General features: G+C 48.9%; 1 protein-coding gene and 1 non-coding gene across 2 annotated transcripts in view; both read left to right on the top strand.

Moving 5' to 3' along the window:
* The first annotated feature begins 4445 nt into the window (after positions 1-4445).
* Positions 4446-17301, top strand: part of ANKRD62 (ankyrin repeat domain 62) — an 88149-nt gene continuing 75293 nt past the window's right edge. The window contains exons 1-6 of the mRNA XM_073006483.1: positions 4446-4814; positions 7761-7875; positions 8027-8200; positions 8787-8893; positions 10232-10369; positions 12831-12898. Of these exons, the coding sequence (XP_072862584.1) occupies positions 4597-4814; positions 7761-7875; positions 8027-8200; positions 8787-8893; positions 10232-10369; positions 12831-12898 (820 nt within the window). The 5' untranslated portion in view covers positions 4446-4596. The remainder of the gene's footprint in view (positions 4815-7760; positions 7876-8026; positions 8201-8786; positions 8894-10231; positions 10370-12830; positions 12899-17301) is intronic.
* Positions 11625-11730, top strand: LOC119618636 (U6 spliceosomal RNA). The gene has a single exon (XR_005235013.1). It is a non-coding gene; the product is annotated as a U6 spliceosomal RNA (small nuclear RNA).

The following is a 17301-nucleotide window of genomic DNA, read 5'->3' on the forward strand; positions in this document are numbered from 1 at the left end:
CATCCAAGGAAGGAGCAGTTCTCTTCTCCCTGGACTCCACACTTCAGAGGGCGACCTCCTCTTGCTCATACTGGAGCATGGCAGGTGCACAGTGTTTCCATGGGAATCCTGAGCATGGCAGAGCCCCCACACCTGCTGTGGCTACTGAGCCCTTGCACTCTGGGTCTGTGCCACAGAGACTGTCTGGCACCCCCAGGTATGGAGTAGCGGACACCACAGGGGACAGTGCCCTGTGCGTGGAGGCGTCTGGAACAGGAATTGGCACTTGGGTGTGGAGGGTTGACTGGGTCTGAGTTTGTGCTACTCCTGCTCCCCGAGGAGTGCAGCCCCAGTGGGCCCAGCGGTTCCTGTGGGGTGAGGAGCTGGGTGCTGTGGTGTCTCCAGCACCCACCTCAGGCTCCAGTTCCTGGCCAGCTTGGGCCAAAAGGAGAGGCTGGACTTTGGAGGGTGGGTGTGAGTCCCTTCACTGAAACTGGTCCCTGCCACCCAGTGGCTGACATGACAAGGTGAGGCTCTGACGCTACCACCCCTTGCATCTTCCTCTTTTTCTGGCAGACTTTTCTGGCTTTGCCTGCCCAGCTGCTCTGTGTCAGGGTGAGGAGGAGACACCTGCCATACACTGGAGGCTGGAGCCTGGGAGACTGCGGCTCACCCCACTGTAGGTTGGTGGCGGTGACAGAGACTGCAGCACGCCAGAGCATTAGGAGGGCGGCTGCACTAGGAGGGCAGGTGGCTGCAGCCAGAGTGGGGGCAGGCCTGCAGCGGTGGCCAGGTGGTAGGAGCCTTGTAGGGAGGGCCGGTGCATTGGCATTCGGCCTGGTCCTGCCCTGCCCCTGCCATGGACCTTGCCTTGCACTGCTCTGCCCTGCACTTGCCCTACTGTTATCTGGCCTCTCTCAGCCCTGCCCTGCCCTGGCCCCACCCTGTCCCTGTCTTGGCCCTGTACTACTATGTCCCTACCCTTGCACTGGCCCTTCCCTGGCTCAGGCCCTGGCCCTGCCTCTGCCCTGGACTGTCCCTGTACCTGTGCTGGCCTGGCCTTGGCTCTGGCTCTGCCCCTTGTCCTGACCCTGGTCCTTCCATGGCTCTGGCCCTGCCAGTGGTCATGGTCCTGGTCCTGTTCTGTCCCTGACCTGGACTTGGACATGTCCTGACCCTGATTTGTCCCAGCCTTTCCTTGGCCCATCCCTGCCCTGGCCCCACCATGGCCCTGTCTGTTCTGCCCTCTCCCAGAAATGACCTCATCCTGCCATGGCCCAGTGGTGCTCTTGCCCTGCCTTACCTTGCCCTGATTGTGTCCTGGCCCTGTCTGGTGCTGTCCCTTCCCCAGACCTGCCCTGACCCTGTCTTGGCTTTTGCCCTGCCCTCCCTATGGCCTGGCTCTGGCCCTGTCCTGGCCCAGCCTGGGCCCTGACCCTGACCCTGGTCCTAGTCCTGCCATATCCCTGGCCCTGCCATTATCCAGGCCCTGCCCATGCCACTGCCCTGGCCCTTCCCTGGAGTTGACCAGGCACTGCCATGGCCTGGTCCTGCCATTGCTGTGCCCTACTCTGCCCTTGTACTACTGCGCACCTGCCTGGGCCTTAGCCCTGCCTTGACCCTGGACCTGCCCTGACCTTGCCTCGGTGTTGACCCTCCCCTCTCTATGGCCTGGCTCTGGCCCTGCCTTGACCAGGCCATGGCCTGCCCTGAGCATCCCAGCCTGGGCCCAGCCTGGGTCCTACCATATTCCTTGCCCTGGCCATACCCTTGTCTGGTCCTGACCCTGCCCTGGCCCTGACCTGGCCCCTCCTTGATCCTGCCCTGCCCATCCATTCCCTGACCTTGCCCTCACCCTGCATTTGCCCTGCACTAGCCCTGCTCTGTCCTGACACTGCCTTGGCCTTGTCCCTGCCCTGGCCTGATCCCGGGCCTACCCTGTCCATGACATAGCACAGGACCTGCCTTGCCATCCTCTGTCATGGCCCTGTATTGTCCCCACCATGCCCTGGTCTAGATCTTGACTTGGCCCTGTTTTCTAATCCTGCCCATGTTATGGCCCTGCCCTGCTTTTGGCCATGCCCTATGCTATCCTAGCCCTGACCTGGCCCTGGCCCTGGCCCTACCCTGGCCTCGCCCTTCCCAGGCCTTGCCTTTCCCTGGCCTTGCCCTACCCTGTCATTTTCCTACCCTGGCCTTGCCCTGCCTTGGCCTTGGCCGTCCCCTTGCTCTGGACCCTGCCTGGTTCTGCCTTCTCCCTGGCCCTGCCATTGCTCTAGCCCTGGCCCTGGCCCAGCCTTCACCCTGGCCCAGCCTCTGGCCCTGTGTTGGTCCTGTCCTGGCCCTGGCCCTGACAATGTCCGGGCCACACACTGGCCACGCCTTGGACCTGGCCCCTCCTTGGCTCCGCCCTGCCCTGGCCCTGCCTTGGCCCTTTGCTATCCTAGTCCTGCCCTGGCCGTGACCTCACCCTGGCCCTACCCTTACCCTGCTCTGGCCCTGCCCTCCCCTGGCCTTGCCTGCCTTGGCCCTACCTTTGGCCTGTCCTGGCTCTGGTTCTGCCCTGGCCCTGTCCTTGCCCGGGCCCTTCCCTTGCCATTCTTTTTCCCTGGTCCTTCTCTGTTCATGCCCTTGCCCTGGTCCCTTCTGGTCCTGCCATGTGGGTGTCCCTGCCCTGTTTATATCCCAGACCTGGCTCTGGCCCTGGACTTCCTTGTCCCTGCCCTTCCATCTCCTGGCCCAGTCCTCGCGCTTCACTGGCCCTTCCCTGCCTTGGCCCTGTGCTACCCTAGCCTTGCCCTGGCCCTCCACTGGCCTGGGTCCTGCCATGGCCCTGGCCATGACCTGGCCCTGTCCCAAGACCCAGCCCTGCCATATCCCTCCCCTGGCCCTGGTTCTGCCCTACTTCTGGCACTATCCTGGCCCTGGCCTTGGTCCTATCATGTCCCTGGCTGTTACCCTGCCCGTGGTTTTTCCCTGGCCATGACCTGCCCTGGTTCTAACCTGGCCCTGGCCCTGCCCCGCTTCTGGTCCTGTCCTGGCCCAGCCCTGACTAGGCACTGCACTACCCTGGCCCTGCCCTGCCCAAGGCTGCCCATGCTGGGGCCCTGCCCCTGGTCCTGCCATGGCCCTTACCCTGCTACTAGTCCTGCCATAGCCCTGACCCTGACTTGGCCCTGGTCCTGCCGTGGCCCTGGCCCTGCTCCTGACCCTGGCGCTGCCGTGGCCCTGGCCCTGGCCCTGCTCCTGACCCTGGCGCTGCCGTGGTCCTGGCCCTGGCCCTGCTCCTGACCCTGGCCCTGCCGTGGCCCTGGCCCTGCTTCTGACCCTGGTCCTGCCATGGCCCTGGGCCTGCTCCTGACCCTGGTCCTGCCGTGGCCCTGGCCCTGCTCCTGACCCTGGTCCTGCCATGGCCCTGGTCCTGCTCCTGACCCTGGTCCTGCCGTGGCCCTGCCAATGATCCTGTCAGCTCTAGCCCTGGCCCCGTCTTAGTCCTGACCCTGACAGATTACATTAGAATATTATTTAAAACGCTGTGCCAGGCCAAAGATCATTGTACTCTCGGGCTCGCCACTGCATCTCCAGGGCCTGCGACTCGCAATGGGGTGGTCTTGGAGGGGGCCAGGGCTATGGCCATGCAGGGCCAGGGCCATGGCAGGACCAGGACCAGGAGCAGGGTCAGTGCTGGGCCAAGGCCAGGACTAGGGCCAGGTCTGCGTTAGGGCCAGTGTGAGGGCCAAGGTGGGGTCAGGGCAGGGCCAAAGGTAGGGTAGAGCAGGCCCAGGGTAGCACAGGGCAAAGGCAGGGCAGGGCCAACCAGGGCAGATCTACGGCTCTGCGGCTTCCTCTTCGGAGTCCCTGCTGGGTATCAAATGCCTGGCTCTTTATGCCACCCCCTCCCCAATAGCAGGACTGCATTGCCGGCTGCCCGGAGCCAACTAAGTCCTGAAGTCTCCCCGTGACGGCAGCAAACCCCTCATCCAGGAGGCTGCTGAGCTTCCCAGGCCATGTCCTAGCAGCAGGCATGGGCAGAGCAGTCAGTGGATCCCTGGGGCAGGGCGGGTGGTGCGCGCCAGGGATCCCTGCCCACTCTGGGGAGCATGGCCTACTAGCTGGGTAGGGGGCCGCCTACGCGGGTCGCCTGCGAGAATGCGCGTGGCCCAGGGCTCTTTCTCCCGAGAGCCTCGTGGGCCGGCTAAGATGCGCATGCGCGCTGGTGCCTCACGGGTTGGGTAGAGGGCGCCGCCAGCAGGTGGCGCCCGCGAGAGCTAGCGGTTTCCCCGAGGAGGGCCTCGTGGGGCGGCTGAGGTGCACATGCGCGCTGGTGCCTAACGGTTCGGGCAGAGGGTGCCGCCAGCAGGTGGCGCCCGCGAGAGCTAGCGGTTTCTCTGAGGAGGGCCTCGTGGGGCGGCTGAGGTGCGCATGCGCGCTGGTGCCTAACGGCTCTGCTGGGCTAGGTGCTCCTCCGAGCGGCTGGAGACCGGAGTGTCCCTGACGGAGGTGGCGGCTGGACCTGGTTACGTGCTGGTGCTGTGCTCCAGAGCGGCAGAAAGCGAGTGGGAGCTGAGGTGTCTTGAAGCCGGTCCCTCAGCCTGGGAGAAGATCTTTGGCTTCAGGATGGGGGTTGGGGGATCGTTCCTGAGGACCTGCGGGGGATGCATGGCTCCCTGGAGGGAGAATCGTGGCAAGGATGGCTTCTCAAATCCCGGGTACCGAGTCCGGCAGAAGGATCTGGGCATGATCCACAAAGCTGCCATCGCGGGTGATATGAACAAGGCGCAGGAGAGCATCTTGCTCAGGCTGAATGACGTGAACGACAGAGACAACAAGAACAGGTCAGGGGAACTGGAAGCCGGCGCTGGGGGCTGCGGAAGGAGGCCTGGGGATATGGGAGAAGCCCCCGTTCCTGGTTCCGGGGTAGGGGAGATATGGTGCGGGGTGAAGGCATGGGTGGGGTGGAAGTCAGGTGGAGGTGGGTGGGGTGGGGGACTGTGGTGGGGGTTGGATGGGGTGGGGGTTGGATGGGTGGGGACTGTGGTGGGGAGTGGGGTTGGGTGGGGGTCGGATGGGGTGGGGGACTGTGGTGGGGAGTGGAGTTGGGTGGGGGTCGGATGGAGTGGGGACTGTGGTGGGGAGTGGGGTTGGGTGGGGGTTGGATGGAGTGGGGACTGTGGTGGGGAGTGGGGTTGGGTAGGGGTTGGATGGAGTGGGGACTGTGGTGGGGAGTGGGGTTGGGTGGGGGTCGGATGGAGTGGGGACTGTGGTGGGGAGTGGGGTTGGGTGGGGGTCGGATGGGGTGGGGGACTGTGGTGGGGAGTGGAGTTGGGTAGGGGTTGGATGGAGTGGAGGACTGTGGTGGGGAGTGGAGTTGGGTGGGGTCGGATGGGGTGGAGGACTGTGGTGGGGAGTGGAGTTGGGTGGGGGTCGGATGGGGTGGGGGACTGTGGTGGGGAGTGGAGTTGGGTAGGGGTTGGATGGAGTGGAGGACTGTGGTGGGGAGTGGAGTTGGGTGGGGGTCGGATGGAGTGGGGACTGTGGTGGGGAGTGGGGTTGGGTGGGGGTCGGATGGGGTGGGGGACTGTGGTGGGGAGTGGAGTTGGGTAGGGGTTGGATGGAGTGGAGGACTGTGGTGGGGAGTGGAGTTGGGTGGGGTCGGATGGGGTGGAGGACTGTGGTGGGGAGTGGAGTTGGGTGGGGGTCGGATGGGGTGGGGGACTGTGGTGGGGAGTGGAGTTGGGTAGGGGTTGGATGGAGTGGAGGACTGTGGTGGGGAGTGGAGTTGGGTGGGGGTCGGATGGGGTGGGGGACTGTGGTGGGGAGTGGAGTTGGGTGGGGGTCGGATGGGGTGGGGGACTGTGATGGGGAGTGGAGTTGGGTGGGGTCGGATGGGGTGGAGGACTGTGGTGGGATGTGGAGTTGGGTGGGGGTCGGATGGTGTGGGGGACTGTGGTGGGGAGTGGAGTTGGGTGGGGGTTGGATGGGGTGGGGGACTGTGGTGGGGAGTGGAGTTGGGTGGGGGTTGGATGGGGTGGGGGACTGTGGTGGGGAGTGGAGTTGGGTGGGGGTCGGATGGTGTGGGGGACTGTGGTGGGGGTTGGATGGGGTGGGGGTTGGATGGAGTGGGGACTGTGATGGGGAGTGGAGTTGGGTGGGGGTCGGATGGGGTGGGGGACTGTGATGGGGAGTGGAGTTGGGTGGGGGTCGGATGGGGTGGGGGACTGTGGAGAGTGGAGTTGGGTGGGGGTCGGATGGGGTGGAGGACTGTGGTGGGGAGTGGAGTTGGGTGGGGGTCGGATGGGGTGGGGGACTGTGATGGGGAGTGGAGTTGGGTGGGGGTCGGATGGGGTGGAGGACTGTGGTGGGGAGTGGAGTTGGGTGGGGGTCGGATGGGGTGGGGGACTGTGGTCGGGAGTGGAGTTGGGTGGGGGTTGGATGGGGTGGGGGACTGTGGTGGGGAGTGGAGTTGGGTGGGGGTCGGATGGTGTGGGGGACTGTGGTGGGGGTTGGATGGGGTGGGGGTTGGATGGAGTGGGGACTGTGATGGGGAGTGGAGTTGGGTGGGGGTCGGATGGGGTGGGGGACTGTGATGGGGAGTGGAGTTGGGTGGGGGTCGGATGGGGTGGGGGACTGTGGTGGGGAGTGGAGTTGGGTGGGGGTCGGATGGGGTGGGGGACTGTGGTGGGGAGTGGAGTTGGGTGGGGGTCGGATGGGGTGGGGGACTGTGATGGGGAGTGGAGTTGGGTGGGGGTCGGATGGGGTGGGGGACTGTGGTGGGGAGTGGAGTTGGGTGGGGGTCGGATGGGGTGGGGGACTGTGGTGGGGAGTGGAGTTGGGTGGGGGTCGGATGGGGTGGGGGACTGTGGTGGGGAGTGGAGTTGGGTGGGGGTCGGATGGAGTGGGGACTGTGGTGGGGAGTGGAGTTGGGTGGGGGTCGGATGGAGTGGGGACTGTGGTGGGGAGTGGGGTTGGGTGGGGGTCGGATGGAGTGGGGGACTGTGGTGGGGAGTGGGGTTGGGTGGGGGTCGGATGGGGTGGGGGACTGTGGTGGGGAGTGGGGTTGGGTGGGGGTCGGATGGGGTGGGGGACTGTGGTGGGGAGTGGAGTTGGGTGGGGGTTGGATGGAGTGGAGGACTGTGGTGGGGAGTGGGGTTGGGTAGGTGTCGGATGGAGTGGAGGACTGTGGTGGGGAGTGGGGTTGGGTAGGTGTCGGATGGAGTGGAGGACTGTGGTGGGGAGTGGAGTTGAGTGGGGGTTGGATGGGGTGGAGGACTGTGGTGGGATGTGGGACTGTGGTGGGGAGTGGAGTTGGGTGGGGGTTGGATGGGGTGGGGGTTGGATGGGGTGGGGGACTGTGGTGGGGAGTGGAGTTGGGTGGGGGTTGGATGGTGTGGGGGACTGTGGTGAGAAGTAGAGTGGGTTGGGGGTTGGATGGGGTGGGGGACTGGTGAGAAGTAGAGTGGAGTGGGGGTTGGATGGGGTAGAGGACTGTGGTGGGGGTTGGATGGAGTGAGGGGACTGGTAGGGGGCAGAGTTGGTTAGGATGTGGGTAGGCTGCAAGGGTGGGGGTGGGGTGAGTGCTGTCACCAAGGGCACTGAGCTTTCTACCCTGGCAGGCTCAGCAGCACCTGGGATGTGGAAACCTTGCCTTTCTTGACAAAAAGAGTAACTATTTGTTCTGAAGGCAGTGGGATAACATACTATTTGATGTTTACAATTCCATGTATCATTGTATGTTGGGACTGTGCACTACACTTGCCTAAAATGACCTCTCCCTCTCCTAGGACTGCTCTACATTTGGCATGTGCCCACGGCCATCCGAGAGTGGTAGCTGACTTGGTGGCCAGAAAATGCCAGCTTAACCTCACTGACAGTGAAAACAGGACAGCTCTGATCAAGGTATGTGGTAGCCAACTCTTTCAGCATGGGATGGATTTAATTTAAATTCACAGAATAAAACTAATTCACCTCACTGAAATATAATTAGTTGGTGAATCCTGTGGAAGATTTCCTAGAATTTACAGTCTATTTCTTGTTCTGATATTGACAGGCTGTACAATGTCAAGAAGAAGTTTGTGCATGCATCCTGCTGGAACATGGCGCTGACCCAAATGTTAGAGATATATATGGCAACACTGCTCTGCACTATGCCATTGATAATGAGAATATATCGATGGCAGGAAAACTGCTTGCATATGGTGCAGATATTGAAGCAAAAAGCCAGGTATAGATCAACCAATGTTCTTTTCAAAGTATTTCAAGTGTATTTGTTTTACCGTTAACATGATTTTTTTTTTAGTAAAACATCTGAAACTAGAAGGAAATATGTTACATGCAAATATTGGCTTTACATACAGCTATTTAAAAATACATTCATAGCAAATATGAAAACACGAGGTCTGTAGTCTAAATGTGCCCCCATAGATTTAGTTTAGCTTACTTCCATAAGTTGTGTCAACATGTAAAATTTAGGAAACACATGCACAGATCTAGATTTCAGGCTTCTCTTAAAGGATCCATCTGGATTCTGTTGAGCTCATATCACTGTTCAGTATGCTGTGCAGTGGTTACCCCTTTATATGAGGCATAGGTGCTCCAGTCTGCTGCTGTGCCTTCCAGACACCCTAGGAGGGGTATCTGAAAGGGAAGGAGCAGCGTGTGGGCGAGCACAGTGGAGTGAGAAGGAAGGGATTGCTTTTAATTTGCTTTCTGCTTCGTGTTTACGTTCATAGGATCTTAACATAAGATTTTCAGTTCAGTTGGGAAGTATGTAATTTTGTGAATTATAAATTGTTTTTGCTGTTTTGCAGGATGAATATACATCACTTTTACTTGCCATAAATAGGAAAAAAGAGCAAATGGTGACATTTTTGTTGAAGAAAAAACCAGATTTAACTGCAATAGATAATTTTGGAAGGTACAGTAGTACTTTTTTGTGCATTTTTAAACCTGAGTGTTGTTCTAGAGTGGTAACAGTCACTTTTCAGAAATATTACATTGATGAGATTAACTTATTATTATTGGGGTAGAGAGAAATAACACGAATCATCAGTTAGGTAGAAAATTATTTGGACTGGGCAGCATAAAAATGGTGTATTGCAGGATTCATCTCATTATATTGACTGATGTTTGTTGATGGATGAGGTGATATTTTAAGTCATCTTATATTAACTAAAGGGATTTCATATTGGTTTTATTTGTTTTAAAAGTATGGACTTCAACTTTTAGTTCACTTTGTGACTCAATATTGAAATTTCTTAACTCTTCTATAGTAGTTTCAACCTCTGCTTCTTACCTGCTTTTCCTTTAAAAATACCATGTTAAAGATAAATTAGAGTCGAAAATCACTTTGTCTTTTGGGTGACTCTTTGCTTTAGCTTGCTTTCTTTCAAGAATATTAATGTTAGGTTATTCCTATGTAACTATTAATTGCTCTTGCCAGATACTGCGGGTTCATTGGGTTTTTTCTTCTTTTTATCTCTAACGTATTTTGTTGTTATTTTTGATTAGTATGGGCAGAGGGAAAAAAGATAGCTTTAAATGGGTAAACTTTTCTTTTAATGAATACAAGCCATGGGTGACAATGAGAAAAAAAGAGATAGGCTGTAGATTCACACAAGACTGGGTTTAATTCTTAGCTTTTCTACTTGCGAGATGTGTGACCTTGGGAACATTACTTATCACCAAGTATGTTTTCCTATATGAAAAAAGAGAATAATATATCCTTCAAGGGTGGTTGTGTATAAGTAATGTGTGTATATATGGCATTTAATCCAGTGCCTCGCATACGATTATCAGCATTATTAACTGAAACTACTATGTCTATTATTAGCATTATTGTTATTGTTTTAAACCTGCAGATAGCTCTTACTTATTGACCCCAAGCTGATTTTGAATTACAATATATTATGTCAGACTAGGGAAGAAATGGATAATTCTTCGCTTAAATTTTTAGCTACTTTAGATAGTTGACCTAAGCATAGTATCCTGCCCATCCAAAGACTTTATTTTAGCAACTTCTGCTATGTCATATCCCAGTAGGACAAGAGGCTTCCTTGTTGTTCCTTCCATTTGGCTTTGGTGGCAATTTACAAAGATGACCCCTTCAGCACCCAAGATGCTTGTGTTTATTAGTACATATAATTGGTTAATTCTACATGGACAGGCATATTAAATTGGTAAAGTGTATAAATTTAGCTTTTAATATAACTTTGCTAAAGTTCGTAAGCGTGAAACAATCTCTCTGTTATTTTAGAACAGCCCTGATACTTGCTGCTTGTAATGGATCAACAGGTGTAGTCTTCCAGCTTCTTCAGCACAATGTTGATGTCTGTTGCCGAGATATATCTGGATGGACTGCAGAAGACTACGCCGTTGCTTGTAACTTTCAAGCGTAAGTATTTAAAAGGCTAGTGAACGCTAAATTGAGGTTTAAAGTAATTGTAACCATTGCATCTTATACATCAGGTGAGATTTCATAGTTGGGTTCAGGTAGTTTTGGAGTGGCAGTGAGTTAGTCCACTTCATCAGCCAGAAATCAAGCATAAGACTAGACAAGTTAGAAGTAGCAGTGAGTGTAGGATTCTTTAACTCAAGACTCTTAAGACTTTTATGCTTAGGGATCCTAATGTTTTCCATTTCATTCCAAGTATAACCCCTACGCATGAGATAAAATAGTTTCACATCCTCGATTTTTATAATTAGTTATTTGAGTCTTGAAACGTCCAGTGTATCAGAAAATGTTGGACTATCTCCTGGGAGCTATCTCATATACCCTCCACCTTGAATTTTTCAAGAAACTAAGAGGTTCTAAGTCCAAGGAAGACAATCATGTTTTACAAGTCAGTGGGGTGCAGGGAGTGGGGGTTGAGGAAAGGACATTCTAACTCTTCTGTTGTTTATATGGATTCTGTTACTGTTTTTTTGTCATTGAAACTGCTCCTGCAGTCTGGTAAAGATTGACCTTTGCCCCTTCTGATTCAGATCCTCAGTCTTTATAGTAATCTATACGTAGGTTTCCAAGTCACAACTTGTAGTTCACATAAATATGCTTATATGCCCAGCCATTGTTTCCAAAGCACCAGTACCCTGCTGTGGCTGCTGGACATCCTAGCTTTACCCACACACATAGTGAGCAAGTTGACCCTTCCCCCCATACTCATAACCTCATGTGGAGCCCACATCTTAGCCTGGAATCCTAGACCTCCGTGGTAAGTCATTCTTTGAGTCCCTTGTTTGTCTTCTGTCTAGCAAATATTCGTTGGGATAGTTCTAAGCTGTTAGATATGTTCAGAGAGTGTTGCAGGAAGATACCAAAGTTTTTTCTTCTTTGTTACCAGATTTTTACCCCAAGGTCTTTTATATCTTATGTAGCAGTTTTTCTTAGAGAGAGGAAGGTCCCATGTTATCCTTCCTCAGAGCAGTGGGCACCAACTTGTGGTTGACCCCTCGAGTGATCTGTTTTCCATAATAATAAACATCTCCCAGCCCACTTGCCCCTCTACCTCAAGTTTTTAAAGTATCTTCAAATTTTACCTCATAGAAAGCCATTTGTCAGAATTATCTAAGTCTCAAGTAGGTGAGTTGGACTGAACAGAGCCAAGCTTCATCCATGACTGATCAGCATCCATTTATAAAAGTAGGGCTTTGTGCTTGCTTCGCAGCACATATGCTACAGTTGGACCAACACAGAGAAAATTAGCATGACCCCTGCATAAGCATGACGCACCAATCTGTGAAGCAGTCCATATTACACAGTTACAAGAGGGCCATTTGACTAGTTTGCTGACAAGTTCCCGAAAACTGTGTGAGTCAAAGCAAAACAGGTGCTAGCCAATAATGAAATTACACATTTTCATTACAAGAACATTGGGGTAAGGTAATCTGTGAAATGAGAATAGAGCTGAGCAACCCATGGTGTGTTGTGTGCAAATATATTTTTAGTATGTATCTCAGAAATGAGAAAATAACCACTTGCATCTCCTTCATGACCCTTCAAAAATATGAGGGTTTTTGTCTTCCTTGTCAGTTGGAGATGACCATGGAGAGGAAGCATCATTCTAACAAAGATCCACTGGTTCAGAGTTAGAGTCTATAGAGGAAAAATAGTAGTAGTCCAAGCCAGGTCTTGACATCTGTTAGTTTTCTGCCTTTGGTGTGATTGTTGACATAAATAACAATGGATAATCATGTTATCTATTTTAATGAGATAATCTATTTATAAATTTAGTTACAAACTATGAAATAGTTGAGATGTCCTAAATCATAAGCTACAAATAATGGAATAAGTAATAAGCAAAATTAGGACTTAACAACATTTTCAAAAGATCATAATATTTTAATATTAGAACATATGGGAAAATACACATTGGGTTTCATTTGGGATTCCAAAATAATTTCAGCAAAATGTTCAAGAACAAATTATTCCATTGCTTTACTCTTTCTCTGAGCACATTAAAATGTGATTTCATTAAATGTTTATAATAACCTAGCGAATAAGGTGGTAAAACCTTCTTTCTTTGGAAGAAGACATTGAGCCTAAGAGAAGCGACTTGTACAAGAACAAATATCCGTTGGTTACAGAGCTAGGACTTATTATGAGTCAGATCATTTTCCATTATGTCAACTTCACATGAGTTAATTTACTGAGTTATACTGTCCTCACTTCATAAATACTTTACTTGTTTCTTCTTTAATTAGAAGCTTAGTAAGAATTTTGTAAGCTTACAAACTAAATGTGTATAATTAAAGTTCTGATATTGTTTGATATACTCTTAAGAATGTAATGTATTTGGTAAATGTTTTTCATATCAGTATTAAAATAGTAATTGTATTTACTACATTTTTACACATAGCATTCGCAGACTAATTTCTGAATATAAAGCAAACAAGAGACGTAAACGTCTTCAAAATAGAAATCCAGGTACGACTTCTGATAGTGAATTTCTCTTAATGGTCCTGACATAGATAAAAAAAGTAAGAGGAAGGAAGTTTTGATCACAAAACAGCAGTTTAAAAAAACCACTGTATAAATTGAATGTATATTTTTTAATTACTTTCTTAGTAATCTAGATTTCAGAATTATTTAAAAGGTTACTTGTAGGCAATTTATAATCTCAAGCAGTATTATCTGAAAAAAATTCATTATCATAGTTTCTGAAATTCTAGATGATATTTTTGTGTAAATAAGAAAAAAGATTTTTAAGTTAGTATGTGGTATGTTTTCCTTATAGTCACCTTATGATGAATTGGACTTGTATAAAATTGGGTATTTTAATTTATAAAATAAATGCTTTGCATTTAATAAATACGTATTACAGCTCAACCTTGAGCAGTGTGGGATTTAGGAGTACCAGTCCCCCATTCCGTTTGAAATCTGTGTATAACTTTGGACTCCCCCCTAAAACTTAACTACTCGTGGCTTACTGATGACTGGAAACCTTACTGATTACACAGTCAATTAAGACATATTTGTTATGTTGTATGTATTATATACTGTATTGTTACTACACTGAAGTAAGCTAGAGAAAAAGAAACTTATAAAGAAAATCATAATGAAGAAAGAATATATTTTCATTCGGTGGAAAGTGCATCATCATAAAGCTCTTCATCCTCAGAGTCTTCAAGCTGACTAGGCTGAGGAGGAGTAGGAGGTAGAGGGAGATTGGTCTTGCCATCTCAGGTGGCAAAGGCAGAAGAAAATCTGCAGATAAGTGGACCGTTGCAGTTCAAACCTGTGTTATTCAGAGGTCAACTCTGACATGGTGATTTGTGTCATAAAAAAGTAACTTTCCTTAAAACTAGAATTTCAATGAGACCTTTCTGGTACCATGAACAAACAAACAATAAGAACTGTACCAATACCAATAGGATGTTATTTTTTAAAGATACCCAGTGTGTGGAGAAGTCAGAAAATAAATTCCTTATTGAGAAGTACAGGCCATGTTACATAGTCTTATACCAAGAAAGTCTCACTAGTATTGACTTAATTCCCCCCAAGTGGAAATAAAATGAGATATATTTACCTCGTTAGGGTGAAATTTGTTCTATCTGCTAGTTAATTGTCATAGTAACATCAATTTTATTAGAAGAAGACACACTGTTACTATTAGCTAAAAGATTATTATAATAATATTCGAATAACCCAACTCTAGGCTCAACACATCATAGTAAAAGTACAGCAACCATTACCAGAACAGAGCAGGGGCTGCCTCTTTGAGGTAGGATACGTGCTCTGCCACACAGCCCTACAACTTCACATTCCCTCCCAAAATAGAGGTGTGATTGGGTGCCATTTTTCAGAGGGTTTGCTTGGTAATTTTCTTCATACAAAAATGGTTCAGAAGAACGAAGATGCTACTTTCCTACCTCGATGTGACACCTAATGCACTTGTACAATCTGAAGGGTATGAGGACACCTTTGATTTAATGTATATTTGTGAAAGAATGCCTGTAGGTTAGGCTTTCCAGGTTACAGAAGACAAAAGTAGAATAGACATAGTTTTGGCCTTTAAGGTGCTCATAATTTTTATGCTTATACAACAGAGTTTTCAAAGAAAACATTTTCATTCTCATGTCCACTTAATAAATATCAAGTGTCTTTAAGGTAGTAAGCATTTTTCTAATAAGTACAGAATGCAAACATTTAAAAATAGTCAGAAGCCATGGTTATTATTGTCATTTTTATTATTTACTACTCTATTCAGTGCTTTTTGTGTGTCAGATGCCCTCTGGGAGTTTATAATTATTGTTTATTATGTATTTATCGCATTCAGTATGTGCCAAATATGTTATGTCCATGGTGGGGAATGAAAGATTTTAAAACATGGGTAGGATTTAAGGTAAGCATGCAGAGCGAGTAGACATTTGCCAGGTAAAGAAGCAGAAGAATGCTCCCTGTCAAAAGGAATATCTCACAAGATTGTATCTTTGGCAGAAGGAACAGCTAACAGGATCACCCCTTTGCCAAAAGGAAAAGCAAGTGCAAAAGGTAAGATGCTTGAGGGAATTTTGCAGAGTTTATGAGCAGTTGGTTCAGTTTTGCTAGCGCAAAAAAAAAAAAAAAAAAAAAAAGTATGCTATGAGAGTGGTTGGAAATGATTTGAATACCTAGCTAAGTCAAGCTTAGGAAAGACTTTTTAAACATCTAGAAATGTGTAGATCTTATCTGTAGGCCACAGAAAAATTCTTCGGTAGGGTGCTTTTGACTGCAAACATTAGATGACCTAACTAACAATAGCTAAAACAATGGGAGCCAAAGATGTTTTCGTGGTTCAGCGATATCATCATATCTCACTCGTCCCTCTTTCAGCTGCGCTGTTCACGGTGTTTTGTTGATACCTCCTTTCATGGTTGGCTACTTAGCAACAGTTTCAAACACCATGTTCTCACAAGACAATATCTAAAGGCTGGAAGGGTTGTTTATTTGTCACGTGTTTCTTTTAGAAAATGGAGAAAAGTCAGAAGCTTGTGTTGGACTTCCTGTGACATTTTATTGACTTGATTACACCAGCTGCTCGTTCCTAAACCAGGCACTGGAAAAGCAAATGTAATTACTGTGATTTCCTTAGAATAATCATTTCTCTTTTTGGAGCTAGGAGGGATATTGGATGATAAATATCTAAGTAGACTTGCATTTCTCCAGCAAGAAAGAATAAAGAATGGCTCTTAGGTAGGGAACCAGCAATGTTTGCTGCAGGCATTCACTAGAAATTTTTCAACAGGGAAGTCTCAAGATGAGATTTGAGGAGGATTAGGGCATTCTGGTTATGGTACAAACAAGGATTGGCAAGCTTTTTCTGTAAAGGGCTAGATGGGTAATATTTTAGGTCATGTAGTCTCTGTCATAGCTACTAACACTGCCACTGAAGTGTGAAAGCCGGCATAGACAGACTGCGCTCCATAAACAGTTTGTGTACAAAACCATATGGCAGACTGGAGTTGGCCTGTGACCTGTAGTTTGCTGACCCCTCACTTAGAAGGTAGATGAAAGGTAACCATGTAGACTGGGAGACAAAGGAAACTTTGTCTGTAGTCAAAGCTATAGTTTCCTTATCTCCAGTCCTTGTACTAGTCTCAATCTACTGTGATGTTTTCACCCATGCAAGGTGAAATAATTATAAGAAGCTCAGTTTATTCATTTAAAAATGTTCATTTATTTTCTTGGCCTTATGCCCTTTTCATTTGCTGTCTTAGTTTTTTCAATTTAAGAAATATTAATAGTTGGTAGGGTTTTCTCCTCCTGTGAAAGACATCAGTTAAGAGGCCATGTTTAACTCAGAAATATAAACGTATTTATATTGTGGCAGTGGAAATATAAAGCAGAGGCAGAGAAGAGGTGCAGTTAATATGATTTAGTGATTGTTGAAAGTAAAAAGTTAGGTGGCAGAGAGAAATCTTAGATCGTAAGTTTTGAGGTTGTGCACTAGCGTTTATACTGAATTTGAACAGGGAATCTCAGGTGAATAGAGATGTGTAGGGAATAGGGAAGACGAATGTTTTTCCAATACATGTTGAGTTGAATGGAACAACCGTGGAGGAATATTTTCTGTAGGAAATCGGATAATGGGATTTCTAGCTGCAGGTAAAACTCTAAGGTTGGATTTGCAGACATAGAATGGTCCTGTTATAATTATTAAGCAAAGTCATAGATCTCAATGAGCTTGTCCATCATGTAGAAGGTGTATAATGACAAGAAAGCCAGTAACAGAACCCTAGGCATAGCAAGATTTCCCGAAGGAAAAGGGAGGTGACAAAGGAGAATGAGCAGTAGCTAGAGAAAAGTGGGAGAGGAGTCAGAGGAAGTGATGTTGCAAAAATTTAAAAAGTGAGAATTTCAAGAAGGGAATATCAATTCTAACAAATAAGATTACTAAAAAGTAAAATGGATTTAACTTTTACAAGCTCATTAGTGGTACCCTTTTCAAAAGAATGATTTTAGAGTTGTAAGGTTTACTATAGATGTGATTCATACTTCTGGTGTTCAAATATGAAAGAATAAATCTACCGAGATCCTACCTAGCTTTTTGGTAACTACAGCAGCTATGTACAAAGGGTCAGGGAAAATAATCTAGACTGATGAGTACACGTGCCAACATTTTTCCAGAATTGTCAAAACCTAAAGGTCACGTGTGAGGAAAAGTATTGTCTTTCTTATCTGCTTCTTGTGGAAAAACTTGATTTACACTCAAGTACTTGATAAATTCTTCTGGGTACATTTTGAAACTAAAATCTGGTAGCAACAACTGGAACCTGCTGTCAGACACATACCTCCCTCTGTCATGGAATTATAATACAGCCATGTTTCGACAGTTTCAAGTTTTGATC

The sequence above is a fragment of the Chlorocebus sabaeus genome, chromosome 18 (assembly GCF_047675955.1).
Source record: "Chlorocebus sabaeus isolate Y175 chromosome 18, mChlSab1.0.hap1, whole genome shotgun sequence".
Taxonomy (NCBI): domain Eukaryota; kingdom Metazoa; phylum Chordata; class Mammalia; order Primates; family Cercopithecidae; genus Chlorocebus; species Chlorocebus sabaeus.